This window comes from Gopherus evgoodei, chromosome 3, assembly GCF_007399415.2.
Source record: "Gopherus evgoodei ecotype Sinaloan lineage chromosome 3, rGopEvg1_v1.p, whole genome shotgun sequence".
NCBI lineage: Eukaryota > Metazoa > Chordata > Testudines > Testudinidae > Gopherus > Gopherus evgoodei.
In genome coordinates this window covers 14,403,994-14,420,769 of record NC_044324.1, presented here as the reverse complement: position 1 = coordinate 14,420,769, position 16,776 = coordinate 14,403,994, and the positions used below count along the sequence as shown (strand labels likewise).

At 47.6% G+C, this 16,776-nt stretch overlaps 1 protein-coding gene across 3 annotated transcripts in view; it reads right to left on the bottom strand.

Annotated features, from left to right (window-relative positions):
- ADCY3 (adenylate cyclase 3) overlaps positions 1-16,776 on the bottom strand; it is a 107,109-nt gene that overhangs the window by 24,351 nt on the left and 65,982 nt on the right. For all 3 annotated transcript variants that reach the window (XM_030555149.1, XM_030555147.1, XM_030555148.1), the window contains exons 3-5: positions 5,064-5,194; positions 3,063-3,174; positions 541-668 (exon numbers count right to left, since the gene is read on the bottom strand). In XM_030555149.1, coding sequence (XP_030411009.1) covers positions 541-668; positions 3,063-3,174; positions 5,064-5,194 — 371 coding nt within the window. The remainder of the gene's footprint in view (positions 1-540; positions 669-3,062; positions 3,175-5,063; positions 5,195-16,776) is intronic.

Sequence of the window (16,776 nt, the reverse complement as noted above, 5' to 3'; positions counted from 1 at the left end):
ATTTGGCCACCTAAATCTTCTAGGTGCCTTTGAAAATCCCATCTCTTCTCCTAAAAATCCCATCTCATACTTACCGCAGCTCTGTATATGCTACAGCTAGTTTTCATGTGTACGTGCACACTCCAATGCAAACCCTGTGGTGCTGCACACTTGTGCAGTCCCACAATACTAAAGCCAGGGGACTTATTTTTAATTCAGTCTTGTTCCCCCACCCCTTCTTCAATCTTTTAAAAAACACAACAGGGAAATCACATGTAGCAAACTTTGTTAGCGCAAAATGAAGGCTGCACATCTAAACACACACAAGCACGCGCTCCCAAAGTCACAACGGGACAAAGCTGCCATCGGCCCAAAGCAACCATAACAGACAGCACTGGCTATGGGGAGGGAAGAGGCATGATGGGTGAACCCCAAGTCATGACGCAGAACAGGCTAAAAGAGCCCCATGAGCGCTGCTCATTTACAGCGAAGCGACGGGGCTGGGGAAGTGCTTATCTATCCCAGGAATGAAGAGTAAGGGACGAAGGGAGCAGCACTTACGATATGGCTTCCACCATGGCCAGTCCCATCATGATGGAGCAGACGGCATGGTCCTCGCGGTAGTCCGGCAGCCCACAGATACAGTAATAGCAGTCTCCGAGGATCTTGATGCGCAGCTGGTGGTGTTTCTGAGAGAGCAGGGGGAAGCACAACATGTGACCTCCACATGTGGCTGGGAGAGAGGCTTCTACCTACATCTGTGCGTTTCCAGCTTCTATGCTCTGCCAGCCCTTGTGTCTGCCACCTCCACCACCTCGCTTCTCTGCACCTCCTTCCACGCTGCCCCTGGAGCCAGGGTCTCTCCACTCATGTACACCCAAATCCTTCCATTTCCATCCTGAAGGAAATACCCTAGCCCCACCCTCTCCACCTATTAGTCCAGCGCTGCTCTGTGAATATCCTAGTGCTGCTGACTCATGATTTTGTCAAGAGTTTCATAATAATTATTGTTTTCTTTAAAGCCCCAGCTCCTGGAGTCAGGTGGATGTGGGATGATTTCAGCCTTCATTCTTACAGAAAAAGTAAGTTTCTAGCCCTCATGGCTGTGGAGACAGCTTCAAAGCGTGACCCCAGGGCACCCTAAAGGCTCAAAAAGCAGAAGGCAAATAAAAAGAATGCCAAATCTCTTATTTTTACACAATCTCATGGGTTTAAAGCCAATCGCATGATTTCTGGTGAGCCAGACTCAGGATTTTTGAATAATTGGGGTTAGCAATACTGATATCCTACCTCGTCAGCAATGTTGGTCATGACTTGCCCTTCTCCACCGTTTGGGAAAGGCACTGACCTACCCCCAGGCCTGCGCTATGCCCCTAGGCTGCACTGGTCCAACTTGATTCAGCTCATCATGAGGTTATGGTGATTGGCTTTAGTATGTTATGAATTCCCCGTGCTCCCCGTGGCAGGGGCTGGGCTAATTAACTGCGGTGCTCTGGGCAATGTGCAGCACCTACGCAGGCAAACTTCGGCTCTCAGTTACCCCAGAGAAAAGGCAAGTGCCACTCTGGATTCACAAGGGTGAAATTGGGTCTCTGGTTTTCCTCTCCCTTCTTCCCCTTCCACTGCCTCTTTCAGCGCCGCTCTCCTCGCTCTGAATTCCTTTGTTCCTGACCTCGCCAACTCTCCTTCCTCCTCTGTCTCTCTCCTGTTCCCCCTTTCGCTCCCCTTCCCGGTACTGACTCAGAGTTTCGGCTAGGCTGACAGGAAATGAAAATGTTTCTCCCTTTATGGTTAACATGGCTTTCCCCATCTCCCCTGCCCACTCTGCTGCTTGCCCTGCTTCACACCCACAGCGCTTTCCCATGCAGCAGCAGCAGCAGGCACAGGGTTTGACCTGAGTCCAAGGACTCTCATCCCCAGGGCATGCAGAAATAAACTCATTTTCCATTCCTCTCCCTCCCCCAAGGACAAGGGTGGCAGGCAGTTTTCCCGGCAGCAGGGCACAGGTCAGTGCTGCTGGAAAAACAGCCCCGCCAGGGCCCAGGGCTTCGGGTTAGAATCTCAGTTACACTCAGGGGGCAAGGATGGAGGGGCTACGGTAACTTTTAGCTACCTGTGCACTCCCTGTATTCTGGGGCCATGAAGGGCCCTGCCCAGCCCCCAGTATAACTTAGAGCAGCCTCCGGGCAGTCAGCTCTAGGGAACAGCGAATAGCCCTGGCACACTGCACTCCAGACATAGCCCTGATCTGCTGGGAGCAGGGCTGGTGAGACACCCTTATGCCAGCTCTGCACTGGCGGGGGAGCCCCTTTTGCAGTCTGTGTGGTGTTACTGAGGGAGAGACCTGTGGGTGTCAGGCACCCCGGGGAGGGCAATTCTCCCTGTGCAGGCAGGGCAGGGCTGCTCCTTACGCTCAGTCTGGGGCTAGTCCTCCACAGGCTGAACCTTTCCTTGGTCTCAGGGCTGCAGTGACAGCCCAGAGGTCCCCTATTTTTCCCCCAAACCGACAATGCCCAAGAAGCCGCGGTGTCCCTCCACTCAGCAGGCCTCCCGCTTGCCCTGGAGGAGTCAGAGGGGAGTTCAGTCTCCAAGGCTCATTCAGACCTTGGCCTTTACACAGAGGCCGCCGCCACGGAGGCTGATGGCGTCCAGAGTGGTGGCAGCTTTTGCTGTGCGAACCCCTGGCCAGGGGAACTCGGCCGAGACCCACCAAACCCAGCTAACAGCCATCACGTGGCAGCAAGGTTCACTCACTGCCAGGTGGAGGCTGAGGTGACCAGGAGGTGAAAGGCCTAGGCCTTACGTCTTGGTGAGCTTCACTCTGCACGGGGATGGGCAGACGTGATGTGACCCCCTGGAGCTCACCAGCACAGCTCCTCCCGTGGGCAAGGAGCGAAGCCGGCTTGCTCTGCCACCAGAGCATTCCCACTCCCTGCTGAGCCCAGGGGAGACTCGGGTAGTAGAGACGCTCTGACCTCCTGAGAGGCTTGCGTTTGCTGTGGTGTACTGAGCCTGCCAGGCTCTCCGGAGCCGGTTGTGAACCAGAGCGTCCAGACTGACAGGCGCTGCGTGGGCGTACGTACCGCTGCCAGCTTGTCGAAGCGGGCAAAGAGCTCGTTCAGCAGCTTCACCAGCTCATGGGCGCTGCAGGAGGACGACAACTGGGTGAAGCCAACTATGTCAGCAAAGAGGATGCTGGGAAAAGAAGAGAACACAAGCCAGAAAACATGAGTTGTTCTCACAGATTCCAAAGCCAGAAGGGAGACCACAGTGATCATCTAGTCTGACCCCCTGTGTAGCACAGGCCAGAGACCTGTTAGAAAAACAGCCAGTCCTGGTTTACAGACTGCCAGTGATGGAGAATCCACTACGATCCTTGGGAAATTGTTCCAATGCAACTATCGCCCAGAGCCGGCCTCCACTCAGGAACAATGCAGAGACCTCCCTGCTTTTCCTGTAGCCATCCAGCTGCCCACAGGGAGACCTGCCAGCCTGGTGTAACTGGGTCATTGGCAGGACCATATGGATGACAGGCCACTCAGAGGCATGTGGAGAAAGCCAGAATCAGAGGCAGCAGCGATGCTGAAGACCTAGTAGTTTTGAGGCAGTCCAAGGTTGAATTTTTTCCTGCCGTTTATTCTCCACAGCTTTCTGACAGTGAAATGTCCCACCCTGTTCCCCTCATGCCAAGGAATCTTGGGGCTTTCCTAGGAAGATAAGAACTGCTCTACTGGATCAGACCAGCTTCATCTAGTCCATTACCCTCTCTCTGACACTGCCCCGCAGCAGCTGCTTCAGACAAAGATACAAGAAACCCCACCAGGAATGATAATGGAATTACCTCAGGGGGGTGGTGGTTCTTCCTGACCCTGTCACTTGGGAGTTGGTGTATGCCCTGAAGCATGAGGGTTTATATACCTGCTTACACATTTTTTTCCCATCCTATCAAATGTGAATTTTCTCATGGTCCTCAAATGTTTGGCCTTTTCTGGAATCCTACTAAGCTTGTGTTCTCGGTGATACCTTGTGGCAGTAAGTTCCACTGGTTAATTATACATTCCATAGGACAGCCAGCTCCTTTATCAGCTTTAAGCCAGTTGCCTTTCAAATTCACTGAATGCCCCTTTGTTCTTGCATTACGACGGAGTGCCCAATATACCTCCTCCACCCCATTCATTATTTCATGTATGTAACAGGGTGGGCTGCCCCTTTAAAGGCCAGGGAGCCTAGGGCCAGCCAGCCCCATTCTGAGGCAGAGCCCCAGTAACTGCCTGATGAACACCGGATTCCCATAAAGTTGACAGAGTTCAGGGACGCAGGAGAGCTACAGGCAGCAGGTGGCAGGCCCTGGAGTGGGGGGACTCCCAGGCAGATGGCCTCTAGGAGGACTGGGGCAGGGCTGCCTGGAGGAGTAAGACTCTGGCACAGCCGTCGGGCCAGGAAAAAGGACTTGGCTGAGCTGTTGGGTTTATGCTGAATTGTTTATTTTGCAGTTTTGCTGAAGATTCTTGGTGCCACGGATCCATGGAGCCTGGAGAGAAAGGGCCTGATCCAGCTTCTCTGTGTGATGATCTCAGTCCTTCCTGGGCTGGAGAGAGCAGTCAGCAAGCTCAGCGTACCCCAGTCATATCCCTCCTTACTCCTCTCCTCTCCCAGTCACACCATCCCAACCCTTCCCGTCACTCCTCATACAGACGTCTGCCCATCTTGTTGCCCATCTCTGAATTCCCTGTTTCTGCTCTGTCTCCATTTGGCAGAGGGGTGACCAGAACCGGCCGCAGTGCAGCAGAGGAGCATTCCCCACTGGTTTACAAACTGGCATTAAAATAGCCTCGGTCTTATCCTTCATCCTACTCCTTGTGCAGCCTGACATCTTGTGCGCTTGGTAACACTGAGCCCTGGACTTTTTTCCCTGCGTGGTTACAATGAATGTAACCCCCAGAAATGCACATAGGTCATTCATATTATTCCTTCCAATGCACATTTTACATCACTGAATTGAGTGTTGACAAGGTGACCATGATAAAAGTGATGTCTCACATGGAGATCAACCCTCCACCCATGGAGCAAGGCGTGTCCTTTACCTGACATTCTCATGGCGGTACATGTACATGGTGTTAAACTGCTGCATCTCTTTCTGGCTCGGGTCCTTCTTCATGTCCTTTAGCATCTCATCTGCCACGTGCTTGGGCAGGATGGAAAGCATCAGCCGTTCCTGAGGTGGAGGGAAGAGGAAGAGGATAATCAGAGCTCAGGGCAGATCAAAGCAAAGCCCCGTATCCTCAGCAAGTTCCAGGATAGGGCTGCCAGCCAAGTGGATTCATTTAGACTCGTAGCCACAACAGAAATCCCCAGGGTTCGATTATACAATTGGCTGGAATCCTGCACTCACACAGGTCAAGCCAGCCCAAGCAGCTGTGATTAGCTGTACCTCTGGGACGGGCTGTGTGGCTTGTGGCAAGGGCCAGTTGTGCCAATCTGCTTCTGTGATAAAGACCCATAATAATAATATACCCCCTAGCACTTTTCAGCGGCAGATCTCAATGTGCTTTGTAGTAAGAGGAGACCCTGAGATATAAACCTTAGTATCAGAGGCCTGGTATGAGGCCTAAGGCCTGAACTAAAGTAATGGTCAAGACTTTGCTAACATAAAGGAAAGTGAAGCTGTGAGCTAGAGGCAGGCCCTGCTCACAGAAGCTGGCAAGGAAAGGGCTGATGCTGCAGAAAGAGACAGACCTAAAAGGTACTGAACACTAGAGACCAGAACATTCACATGCTTGTACACTCCACACAGATAACAAGGAACAGGCTAACCCATCCCAATGACAGGGGCAAAAGGGTAATATGATGGATAGAGTTGTTTTGTTCGAACCAACATGTACAAGGTGAGAGATGGCACCTTACTATGTAGCGAGGTTGCACCTCAATACGTCAGGAGTGATGAGTAACTTGTTTGTACCTGTCTATAAGAATGCATCCCTGGGGCAGTGTCTTTGTCCAGCCGAGGGGGCAGTGGAAAGTCCCGCCACTGACTGAGCTGAGTCCATTGCCAGGGAGCACATAAGTACTGGCTAGCTGCACCTTAGCAGCACCGTGGACTACGTTTGCCAGGGAGCTGGAGACTGTGTTTCTCTTCGACAATAAACCTGACCGACGTGCCTTCATACCTTACTAGAGTCTGTGGTCATTGGGGGTTCTCTTTGGGTCTGCTGTGTCAGCTATCTGCGCAGAGCTGGGACAGCACACAGAGGGAACACACGCAGGCAGCCGAGTGATGTCAACATTGAACAGAGCAGAGCACCACACCGGTAGCATCTGACAACACTGGTAACCCCGACCGCTGATCTGGTGAGTAAGCGAGCTGTCCGCTGTAAGAATTGCAATCTAACATGGCAGAAAACCTCAAGCTAGGGAACCCCTTTATCCCCTCCCTTTTGATCTCCATGGAGTTTGATAACTCATGGACCCGCTGAATTGCCAGTAAGGGGGTCCATATGAATTGAAGAATGGGGAAACATGGACTGGCATATGTAGAGCAATGGTAGAAACCAAGGCTATGAAAAATAGTAATAAAAGTGAAAAAGCAAGAATTTTGCAACTACTGTCTATGGCAGTGAGATGGCTTAAACAGCATGCCAGCATGCTGGCCAAACAAGTAATGGAAAAAACAGGGGAAGTAGAAGAGGCAACCCGGGCAGTCGAGCACTGGAAAGCCCAAGCTCTTTTAGCAGGGCAACAGGCGGTCCGGACTCATGATATGCTTGAGCAAGTAAAGCAGGAAAAGAAAAAACTGGAGACTGCTGTAGAAAACCTGCAGAAGCAAAAAGTGCCATCCCCTGGTGTTCAACGCACTTCAGGTGCTGTTACGGTGCCTGAAGAAAGGGGACAGAAGTGGAAAAAGATGGCCCTAGAAAAATTAAAAGATGAAATGGGGTCCACTGCATTGCAACCATCACCTTATGATAAAAGCCAGGTTCTAGTTAAACTTAAACTGGAACCTAGACCGCTGCCTGTCAGAACGGGACAAGTAAGTGCACAGAAGGAAAGAGTAACAAACAATGCTCTCATTGAATTGGTAAATCAAATGAAGGAAAAAATGGAACAGTTCACAGAGCACATTAGGAGACAGGAGCTGCGACTCAATCGCAAGGAAGTGAATAAAAAAGAATTTCAAAGTAAAAAACTGAAATGAAGCCGGTTAACACCTAGAATTGATGCATTAACACATGGAGCTGCCCAGAAACAGTTAACTGCAGCAAAAAAGGGCACTCCCACTATCCATTTGGCGTGCACACAAAAGCAACAGACACTGGGGGAACAAATTCAGGTTTTACAAGAGCAGGTAACTACCCCCAATCTCCTCTCAGAGCCAGGATAAAAACCAGGGGCACAATTCTCAACTGTGCAGGTTCCCAATTGCTTCGACCGGTGGAACCATACTCCGCGCTCGTATCTAAATATAGAACCTTCTTTCTCAAATATTTTTACACACCAGTTAAGTTTTGTCCTTTATATGTTTTCCCAGATTGCTAAACTTGCTGCTGCTGTCAATGCCTTGATAGAGTTAATCTAGAGTTAATCTCTCTTGGCTCAGGTCTCGCTACCTTCCTAGGTTGCTCTTCCCTCCACCCCCACTTTTCCCCCGCTTCTCCTCACTTCTGCTCTCTCTTTGTTTTAAAAGTTAAAAGTTATAGTTTTTATAGAAACCTCCAAAAGATAAAGCAATTGAAAACAGAACAAAACAAGAAACAAAAAGAAAACAAGGTAAAGACTTTAAATTCAGTAAATTACTTATTTTAACCCTTCAGGAATGCAACAGCTGGAATTATTCCTAACTTTTTTGAAGATATGGTTGCCACCCAACAGAAATGCACACTCTGCTTCTAATCCTAACCACTAACTAATATTTGAAACATGGGCTTTTCTTATTTCCATATAGCAGAGTTATAAAATAATGTTAAATATAAAGTAATGCAAAATTTGTTGTTACCAAATTAATACAATATATTTGGCAAATATTAATATTTTTTTATCAATTTATGTTACAAGTTTTACATAAGGTAATAACTTGTTTATTCAAATGTTTAAACCTTTTTACTTTTTATTTTTGGTTGTGTTACTTTGAATAGTTATGAATAGAATTCTGGCGCCATTTGTTTTTAATTGTAAGTTTGTCCTGTATGTCATGTGTGTGTCTTGTGTCTATGCTGTGTGTGTCACGTAACTATTTTTTTACATTATTTTTATTTTGTAGCAACAAAAGTCAATTTTATACCCTTTTTTAAAAAATATATGAGATGTGGTACCACACTATTTTAAAATCATGGTTGGGGTATAATCATAGTATTATTACACTAATATTTTGTGCAAAGTTCAAAAAGGTTTCAGTTACAAATATATGTACATATATTTCTGCCTCAACAAATAATGCAATTGCAAACAAAAAGAATTCTCTTTTATCAATCGTGGTTTTGTTTTTTAAGTTATTTTTTAAATTTGTTATTCAAAGAAAAAATGTAAGGGGAAACCTCAACATTAAGTTAAAGATAATATTAACAAAATGTTAATTTCTTGTTTGGGCTTTTTATAAACTTGTTTGCATTTTTAAATATAGTTATAAGAATGTCATAACCAAAATGTTTTAAAATAACAATTTATGCATAAAGCTAACCAAACAATTTCAACAGGTTTCCACCTTTGGCTCCCAAACATGGCAGAGCATCATGAAAGTATACCCTCAAATACCCTCAAAGTATTTGCATGTATCTGTATTTAAAATTTATTTTGGTTTAATTTTATAGTTGGTTTAATTTTATACACTTTTCTTATGTTATGTTAAGTGGTTGTTAAAGTGTGTGCTTCTAAACAGTTAACAAAAGTGAAATTGGTATCACAAGCAAATTAACTCTAAAAGCTTGTTAAAATTATGTTACTAACTCTTTTGCTGTAACAAAGTGTTCAGCAACGGAAAACAATACACCTTCTCATGGAAGATTGTGAGCATTTATTTCAGCCGTTAAGCATTACATTTAGTATGAAATATTAGTAATGCACCCCAAATGAAAATGAATGTCTAGACAACAATTGCAAAAGTATAGGTTTTGTTATAAAAGACTTGGTCCCTATTACATTGTAAACAAACTAAGTTAAAACTGTGGATTAAGTTTGGGTTACTGAAAACGAACGAACAAACTAACAAAAAAACCCTTTACTGTTAACTAACAAAAGTTGTTTAAGTTGCATCCCACAGACGAAAGATGCCAGAAAATATCACACCCTGAAGACACCAGATAATATCAGTATACAGTGAAGAAACCTCCAAGCATCAAGAAAAGAAAAATGAAGTGCTTTATAAATAAGAGACTGGTCAAATACACCGCTATCTACCATATATGGACAATTAAGTTAACAATCAGCTAAAAACCACTAGCTGGACCAGGAAAACTGTCATTTAATTTCAACTTGGTTACTGGATAAAAACAACTGTATTCTTGCTGTACTACTGTATTATCATTGTACTGCTGTATTATTGCGGTATTGTATTATTGCTGTACAATATGTACAATGTGTATAACCTTGCTAAACTGTTTAACCAACACACAGGTAAAAATCAACAAACGAATAGCAGCAAACACCATGAAGGCAAGGAAAAAACAAACTGGTAAAGAAATTAAGTTACACAGTAACTACAAATTGGGTAAACAAATTCCCTTTTAGTACTAGTCATAATTTGGGTCAGTGACACTGCATCTTAACTGAGGCACCTTAGCTGAGGTATTCAAAACAATCTTGTTCAGTGTCTGGGTACTAATATTAAATCCTGACACAGCAATATTTGATAAATTGGTTACTGTCCATTCAGTAGGTATCCGGAAGACAGCATCCATAAAAAACAACCGAATCTACATCAATCAATGGAACAGAGAAGCTACCCACTTCTGTTTCCTGCCAAGGGTGACGACCAGCAGCAAGGGTAACCTATAATATGAATGGACAGTTCTGTGTAGTAACTAATTACAATATATTTATATATAAAGGCCTCAGTGGTAGTGTCTCTACTCCAAATTTGTTTTACTTCTCATATACATAGCAGTGTGGGACACACTATCACAATCCACACCGGTAGCATCTGACAACATGCTTTACAAAGGAGGTCAGCATCATTATCTCCATTTTACACATAGGGAAACTGAGGCCCAGAACAGAGACGCGACTTGCCCAAGGAGAGCCAACAGGCCACTCACAGTCAGGAATAGATCCAAGGTCTCCTGAGCCCCAGTGCAGTGCTCTGTCCACTAAAGACTAGACCCCGCTGACGCAGTGAAAATGAGCAGGGCAGTGGGAAGAGTGTGTGTCTAGGGGAACTGGAGACAAACCAGGCTTCACTGCTTAACACACAGCAGCATAAAAACTCCCCTTCACAAGGCAGCATTCTCTGTCCCACACACACTGTCCAGCCCCTGCTGCTTTCCCCTCATGATGTTGGCACTGTACGCTACCCCCGTCCGCACCCGCAGGCCAAATCCCAAACTCCTGATTCAGCGGCTAGTCTGGTGAGACCCCTGCCCCTCACTTGCTCCTGCTGCAATGAATGGCAACCCCCCACCCTCTGTCCCTCTCTAGCGGTTGGTTCATATGTGTCCACTACTGCCTCCAGCCCAACAAACTTCGTCCTTTAGCTCAGGTACTGAAGGTTCATGGCATAAGCCACCCTGGATCCAGGCTACTCCTGGCCCTTGGCCACCTGGAGATTTCCACACCCAGTAGCAAATCTCAGGCTGAGCCAGCCTTCTGGATGTTTTTGTGTTGCCACATGCATGCAAAGCAGCAGGAGCCAGGATCTGGCCCGAGGTCCCTGCCCCAGAGATCTCACCCCTAAGTACCACATTACAAGGTGTGGTGACTAGCAGGAACCCCACCCTGCCTTGCTTGGGGGCTCATTTTGTGACATGCCCTAGCAGACAGGGGGAAATGAACTGAAGCCACAAGCTCCTTTTAGCCCAGGTTCATCGCCAGGCTGGACAAAGGGGCAATGTGTTATCTCCCGAGCTGCGCGCTGGTTTGGGGCATGTCATGCAGCCCCTGGCTAATGTGAGTATAAACAGCCTCCTGACAGTAATCTCCCGCTCAGGGACATCGGATGCAATTTCAAAGCCAGAATCCCACTCGTGCTCAGCCCTCGGGGTAGGAACTCCAAAGAGCGCCAGACATTTGGGCAGGTTTACATTTCCGCCACTAAGGGAGCCATTTCTGGCAGGCAAGAGGGAAGAAACAGGACAAACCATGGTCACAAACAGCTTTCCAGCCAACCTAACCCTCGGCGCATGCTACAGAAACGCAGGAACTTCCCTCACTGAACCATGGAGGAAGCCACGGGCTAGAGGAAGATGGGTTTAGTCTCCGTCAGGATGGGTTACAAGACACAAAGATTTGGCACTTTGACGGGGGGGTGGAGGAGGAGCTGTCATCTGATGAAGAATTGATTGCTTTGGGATTTGTGGTTGGTGGATGGGGGCGTTTTATGACTCATCAGCAATGCTGTTATTAATATTTTGCTGGTATCATTACAGTGGTGTCTAAAGGCACCTGTCAGGGACCAAGGCCCCACTGTACACATGTTGAATAAAATGATAGTTCCGGCCTCAAAAGCTTGCGGTTTAATTTAAAGCCTTAAAATTAAGAAGGATGGTTTCATGGCACAGGCATTAGACTCAGAGCTCTGACACTGACTCATGGTGTGACCTCGGTCGAGTCACTTAGGGTATGTCTACACTGGGTCTGTGGGACCCTGGCTTGTGGACTTGGGGTTTCCTACCCTGGGCTTGAGCATCCACACTGCATTGTATACCTGGGTCTCATAGCCTTGCTAATGTGTCCACACTGCACTACACAGACCTTCTGCCTCGGGTCTGTGTCTTGAGCTGTGTCCACTCTGCAGGAGGAGAGAGCTTGGGATCTGACCCATCCCCCTAGCAGGAGCCTAGGAGCTGAGTGCTTACTGACCCAAGGTAGACTGATTTATGTTTGGATGGAAGCGGGGCTTGGACTCAAGACTGAATCAGAACCCAGGTGTAATGTGCAGTGTAGACAGACCCATTATCTCTCCGTGCCTAAGTAACTCACCTGTGAAATGGCGATAATACACTTCATTTCACCCATGCTTTCTTTGTTTAGACTGTAAGCTGTTCAGGGCCAGGGCTGTCTCTGATTAGGGAACCTAGCACAATGGCCCCCGATATGTATAAGTATTTGAGACATTTGAGTACTGAGCTAAATGTATCCTCACCTGGGATGAACGTGACCAACTGTGCAACGCTGGGCGCTCAGTCAACCAACCCAACTGATAGATGCTGGAAATGTGTGCTATAACCGATCAGACCAACGGACCCTTCAGTAGGGATGGGTGGATTGAATAGCTAACTGCGTCATCTGAATATTGGCCACATTCTGCAGCCCGCACCCCTGCCTGCTGATGATAGTAGCTCTACTCATCTCACCCGCAACAGAGGATATCGGGGAGCATCTCAGCCTGAGCTCCGTTCAAAGGGTCATCACAGCAGCAGTGGGACCCAGTAGAGAGTTTCTGAGTCCAGCTGATGGTGCAGAGATGGGCAGGAGCCAACTGCACCGCCATGCAAAACAGAGGAGAGCAGTTACATAGTGTCACCCAGGAAAGCATCCCCTCCCTTTCTCCCCGCAGTCGACCAGACGGGAAATTCAGAGAACTGCCCAGAACCAGTCATGGCCAATCCAGGTACAGCTAACAGGAGCATAACCAAAACACGTAAGACCTTGGAGCCTCTGCCACATACTACCAGGGACTGAACAGCCAGCACACGGGACACATGTACTTGACTATTGAGGATGCTGCCAAGCCCCGGACTCTGACTGAGTGGCCAAAGCAATCTCTACAGGCACCTGGTGCACAGGGAAGGTCCTCAGTGCAGGGAACCATGGAGCGTTCAGAGGTTACAAGCTCTGCCTCCACACATAGACAGCTCAGGTCCTCAGCACAGGCAATGCATCCAGATCAGGCAGATTCACTTCTGTCAGAGATTCTCGGGAACCGGGGTTGTGTCACTATTTGGTCACTCCTGGAATAGGCCATCTCGCAGGGGCAACAGCACAGCTTCTCCCTATGGTCCTTTGCCCAGTCCAGTTTTAAATGTCTCCAGTAATGGGGCTTCTATCGCTTTCCTCTGGAGAAAGTTTCAGTCCCTAGTATTATTATTTGCACTCCAAAATCAGTGCTTTGTTGTGGTAGGCGCTATACAAATGCTTAGTGAAAGACAATGCCTGCTCCCAAGAGCTTATAGTCTGAAGAGACAAGAGGTGGCAGAAGGGATTTGCTTCATACCACATCAGTGGCTGAGCCAGAAACAGAACCCACATGTCCTGGTTCCCAGTCCAGTGGCCTAGCCACTAAACCACACAGCCTCTCTGGACCAAGTCATGTGTGAAATCAGACTGTGAGCTCTTGGGTGCAAGGAGCATGTGCACTGTATCTGCCCTGAGAAGTGCTTCGCTCACCTTCGGACGCTGCAAATAATCGTAATATAAGGTGACTATACTAGCAGATTTCCATCACAGAGACATCAGGGACCAGACTGGACATGTGCATGAAAGCAGCTCCTGGCATCCAGCTTCTCCTGCAGTTTTTTGTTTTGTTTTTTTGCCATAAGGAGCTAGTTTGAGCTGAAATTAGCGCGTCTATTTTCAAATCCGGTTGACATTTTGGGTGTGACATGTTGCATTCAGCCCAGTGACCCACATACTCCACGCAGTTATTGCTGCCACATGATAGCACCTGGTTAGACAAAAGGAGGGGTGCCCAGGTGCTAGACTGATAGGCAAAGTGCAAATCCCAAAGACAGAGGCAAGGCTCCTTCTGTTATGACTTGGAGAGACCCCTCTAGGGGTGAATTGGAGCTAATTCTCCAGACTCATTCAATCAGTGGCTTCTCTGCTTAGCTCACAAGGGGGCCAGGTGTGATGGGGGTTTGTGTATTATAGACACATGTGCAATAGAAACTAGATTAAGACTATCCAGCCCATTCCACAGCCAACTGAGGGTAAGGTATTTGGGTCACTACTATCTTGGGTGGGGTTTGATCCTGTGTCCTAGGCATGAAAGCCCAGCCTCAGTAGCCAGAGCCAGCTGTTTCCTTAACATGGAAGAGTCCTGCCCAGCTTAGCACCTCCCTGTTATTTCCTAACTGTATCTGGATTGTTGAATCACCGAGAAAATCATCCTCATTAAAACCTCAGCAGCCGAGAATGATCAAATTAACCCCACTGCATCCTCTGCAACATACTCCCTGTGAGCCCATACGCCGTGGCAAACAGCCCCAGGGTGAGCTCCCCCAAGGTACGCAGGCTGCCAGCTTCACAGCTCACAGCCGCTTGGGTCAGCAGCTCTCTGAGCCTGATGCTGATCGCAGTCACAGTGATGTGGGGGAGGAGCAGCACCTGGGCAGACCATGGAATGGCACCAGGGTGTGAGAGGAGAGTCCAGCCCTTCACGTAGCATTTGGAATCTGCTCAAAATACTTATTCCTAACAGACAACCCTGGCCTGAAACAACTCACTCCTGGGCACCTAAACTTCACTGCATGGAAGGTTTAGGAAGCAGCAGACACCCAGCCATGTGCTGATACAACCAAGCAGAGGCACATTCCAGCTGGTCAACAACAGGGATGGAACCCAAAACCTTCTGCCTCCACCGCTTGAGATAAAGTCATAATTCTACAGCCTGGAATTAGCAGTTGTTGGAGGCAGTCACAAGAGGAAGGCCTGCTCAAATGCATGACATCTGAGCGCCACACCAATTCTCAAGTTTAAATGGATTAAAAGCTGACTAATTGCTGGCTCTCAAAATGTCATGTAAAGAGGGAATCCTCATGGAAGGGGTGTGTTTCTAGTCAGGTCCCTAGGCTATTTCACATTTTTATCAGCGACCAGGAAGAAAACATAAAATCTCCGCTGATAAAGTTTTCCGAGTACTCAACATTGGAGGCATGGTAAGTAATGAAGAGGACAGGTCACTGATTCAGAGCAATTCGGATCTGTAAGCTGGGAGCAAGCAAATAACATGCGTTTTAATATAGTCAAATGTAAATATGTCCATCTAGGAACAAAGACTGCATGCCATACTTCCATGATCGGGGACTCTGTCCTGGGAAGCAGTGACTCAGAAAAAGATTTAGGGTTCATGGTGGATAATCATCTGAACATGAACTCCTGGGGTGATGCAAAAAAACTGAGGAACCACCTGATCAGCATCCTATGCAGCAAACAGGAAAACATCAAAAAAGAGCTCTCCAACCTGGAGACTCTCATTAATAACCAAACTTCTATACAAACGGACTTCACTAGAATAAGGCAGGAGATCTACATTACTCACTTCACCTCTCTACAAAGGAAAAAGGACTGTAAGCTGTCTAAACTCCTACCTGCCACATGGGGCCACAACCGTGGTACCCCTAATCCACCCAGCAATATCGTCAATCTATCCAACTACACACTCAGCCCAGAAGAAAAGTCTGTCCTATCTCGGGGACTCTCTTTCTGCTCTGCCACCCCCACCAACATGATACAGTTCTGTGGCGATCTGGAAGCCTACTTTCGCCGTCTCTGACTCAAAGAATAATTCTAGGACAACACTGAACAGTGCACTGATACACAGGTCCCCTCCCACCAACAGCACAAGAAGAAGAACTCCACATGGACTCCTCCTGAGGGTCGAAATGACAGTCTGGACTTATACATTGAATGCTTCCACCGGCATGCACAGGCAGAAATCGTGGAACAACAACATCGCTTGCCTCACAACCTAAGTCATGCAGAACGCAATGCCATCCACAGCCTCAGAAACCACCCTGACATTATCATCAAAGAGGCTGATAAAGGAGGTGCCGTTGTCATCATGAACAGGTCTGACTACCAAAAGGAGGCTGCCAGACAACTCTCCAATACCAAATTCTACAGGCCACTTCCCTCAGATCCCACTGAGGAATACACTAAAAAACTACAGCATCTACTCAGGACACTCCCTACACTAACACCAGAAGAAATCAACATATCCCTAGAGCCCCGACCAGGGTTATTCTATCTACTATCCAAGATCCACAAACCTGGAAATCCTGGACGCCCCATCATCTGGGGCATTGGCACTCTCACTGAAGGACTGTCTGGATATATGGACTCTCTACTCAGACCCTATGCCACCAGCACTCCCAGCTATCTCCGTGACACCACTGATTTCCTGAGGAAACTACAATGCATTGGTCACCTCCCAGAAAACTCCATCCTAGCCACCATGGATGTAGAGGCTCTCTACACAAACATCCCACACACAGATGGAATACAAGCTGTCAGGAACACTATCCCTGATGATGCCACAGCACAACTGAGCTCTGTGCTTTTATACTTACACACAACTATTTCAAATTTGATGACATTATATATCTCCAGATCAGTGACACTGCTATGGGCACCCGCATGGCCCCACAATATGCCAATATCTTTATGGCCGACCTGGAACAACGCTTCCTCAGCTCTCGTCCACTCACGACCCTTCTCTACCTACGCTACATTGATGACATCTTCATCATCTGGACCCATGGGAAGGAGACTCTGGAAAAATTCCACACGATTTCAACAGCTTCCAACCCACCATCAACGTCAGCCTGGACCAATCTACACGGGAGGTCCACTTTCTTGACACCACGGTGCAAATAAGTGATGGTCACATTAACACCACCCTATATCGAAAACCTACCGACCGCTATGCCTACC